Source organism: Penaeus monodon, chromosome 27 (assembly GCF_015228065.2).
Source record: "Penaeus monodon isolate SGIC_2016 chromosome 27, NSTDA_Pmon_1, whole genome shotgun sequence".
Classification (NCBI taxonomy): Eukaryota; Metazoa; Arthropoda; class Malacostraca; order Decapoda; family Penaeidae; genus Penaeus; species Penaeus monodon.
The window spans coordinates 24,838,996-24,839,509 of NC_051412.1; the positions used below are offsets into that span (position 1 = coordinate 24,838,996).

A 514-nucleotide genomic window follows, 5' to 3' on the forward strand; every position below is an offset into this window, starting at 1 on the left:
GTACAAGATAAAGTTTAAAATTTATGATTTTTTACAGATTTACTTAAGTCAGTATTGTCGGCATTTGTAAAGTCTTTTATTTTTTCATTCATGTGATTCCAACAATATAATATATCTGCATTGGTAGAATGTAATAGATTGTTTCATTTTGCCTTTCATGTATTTCAAGAAGAGCTACTAATTTACTTTCCCACTATCTCATTTTTCAGCAGGACATCTTTGTAGCTCTGTTAAGATCATTCCATGCAGCACATAGCCTCATCCTCCAGGAAGATGGCATGTTAACTACCCTTACAGCAGCAGTGGTAGCTCCTCTGGCTGACACTGACCAGTTTGTTGTGTGCGTGTGTAATGTTGGGGATTCCCTGGCCTACGTTTACTCACAGAAGTATGGTGTTCGGGAAATCACACAAGGTAGTTTGAGGCGGTGCTTTGGTATCCATATGTTTTATGTTTCTCATTGCATTTATGTCAGTACTTGTATTCTCTTAGGTGTCACTGTTTTTGCTTCCTT

At 37.4% G+C, this 514-nt stretch overlaps 1 protein-coding gene across 1 annotated transcript in view; it reads left to right on the forward strand.

The window, feature by feature from the left end:
* LOC119590714 overlaps positions 1-514 on the forward strand; it is a 57,714-nt gene that overhangs the window by 53,601 nt on the left and 3,599 nt on the right. The window contains 1 exon segment of the mRNA XM_037939401.1: positions 210-414. Within this exon segment, the coding sequence (XP_037795329.1) occupies positions 210-414 (205 nt within the window).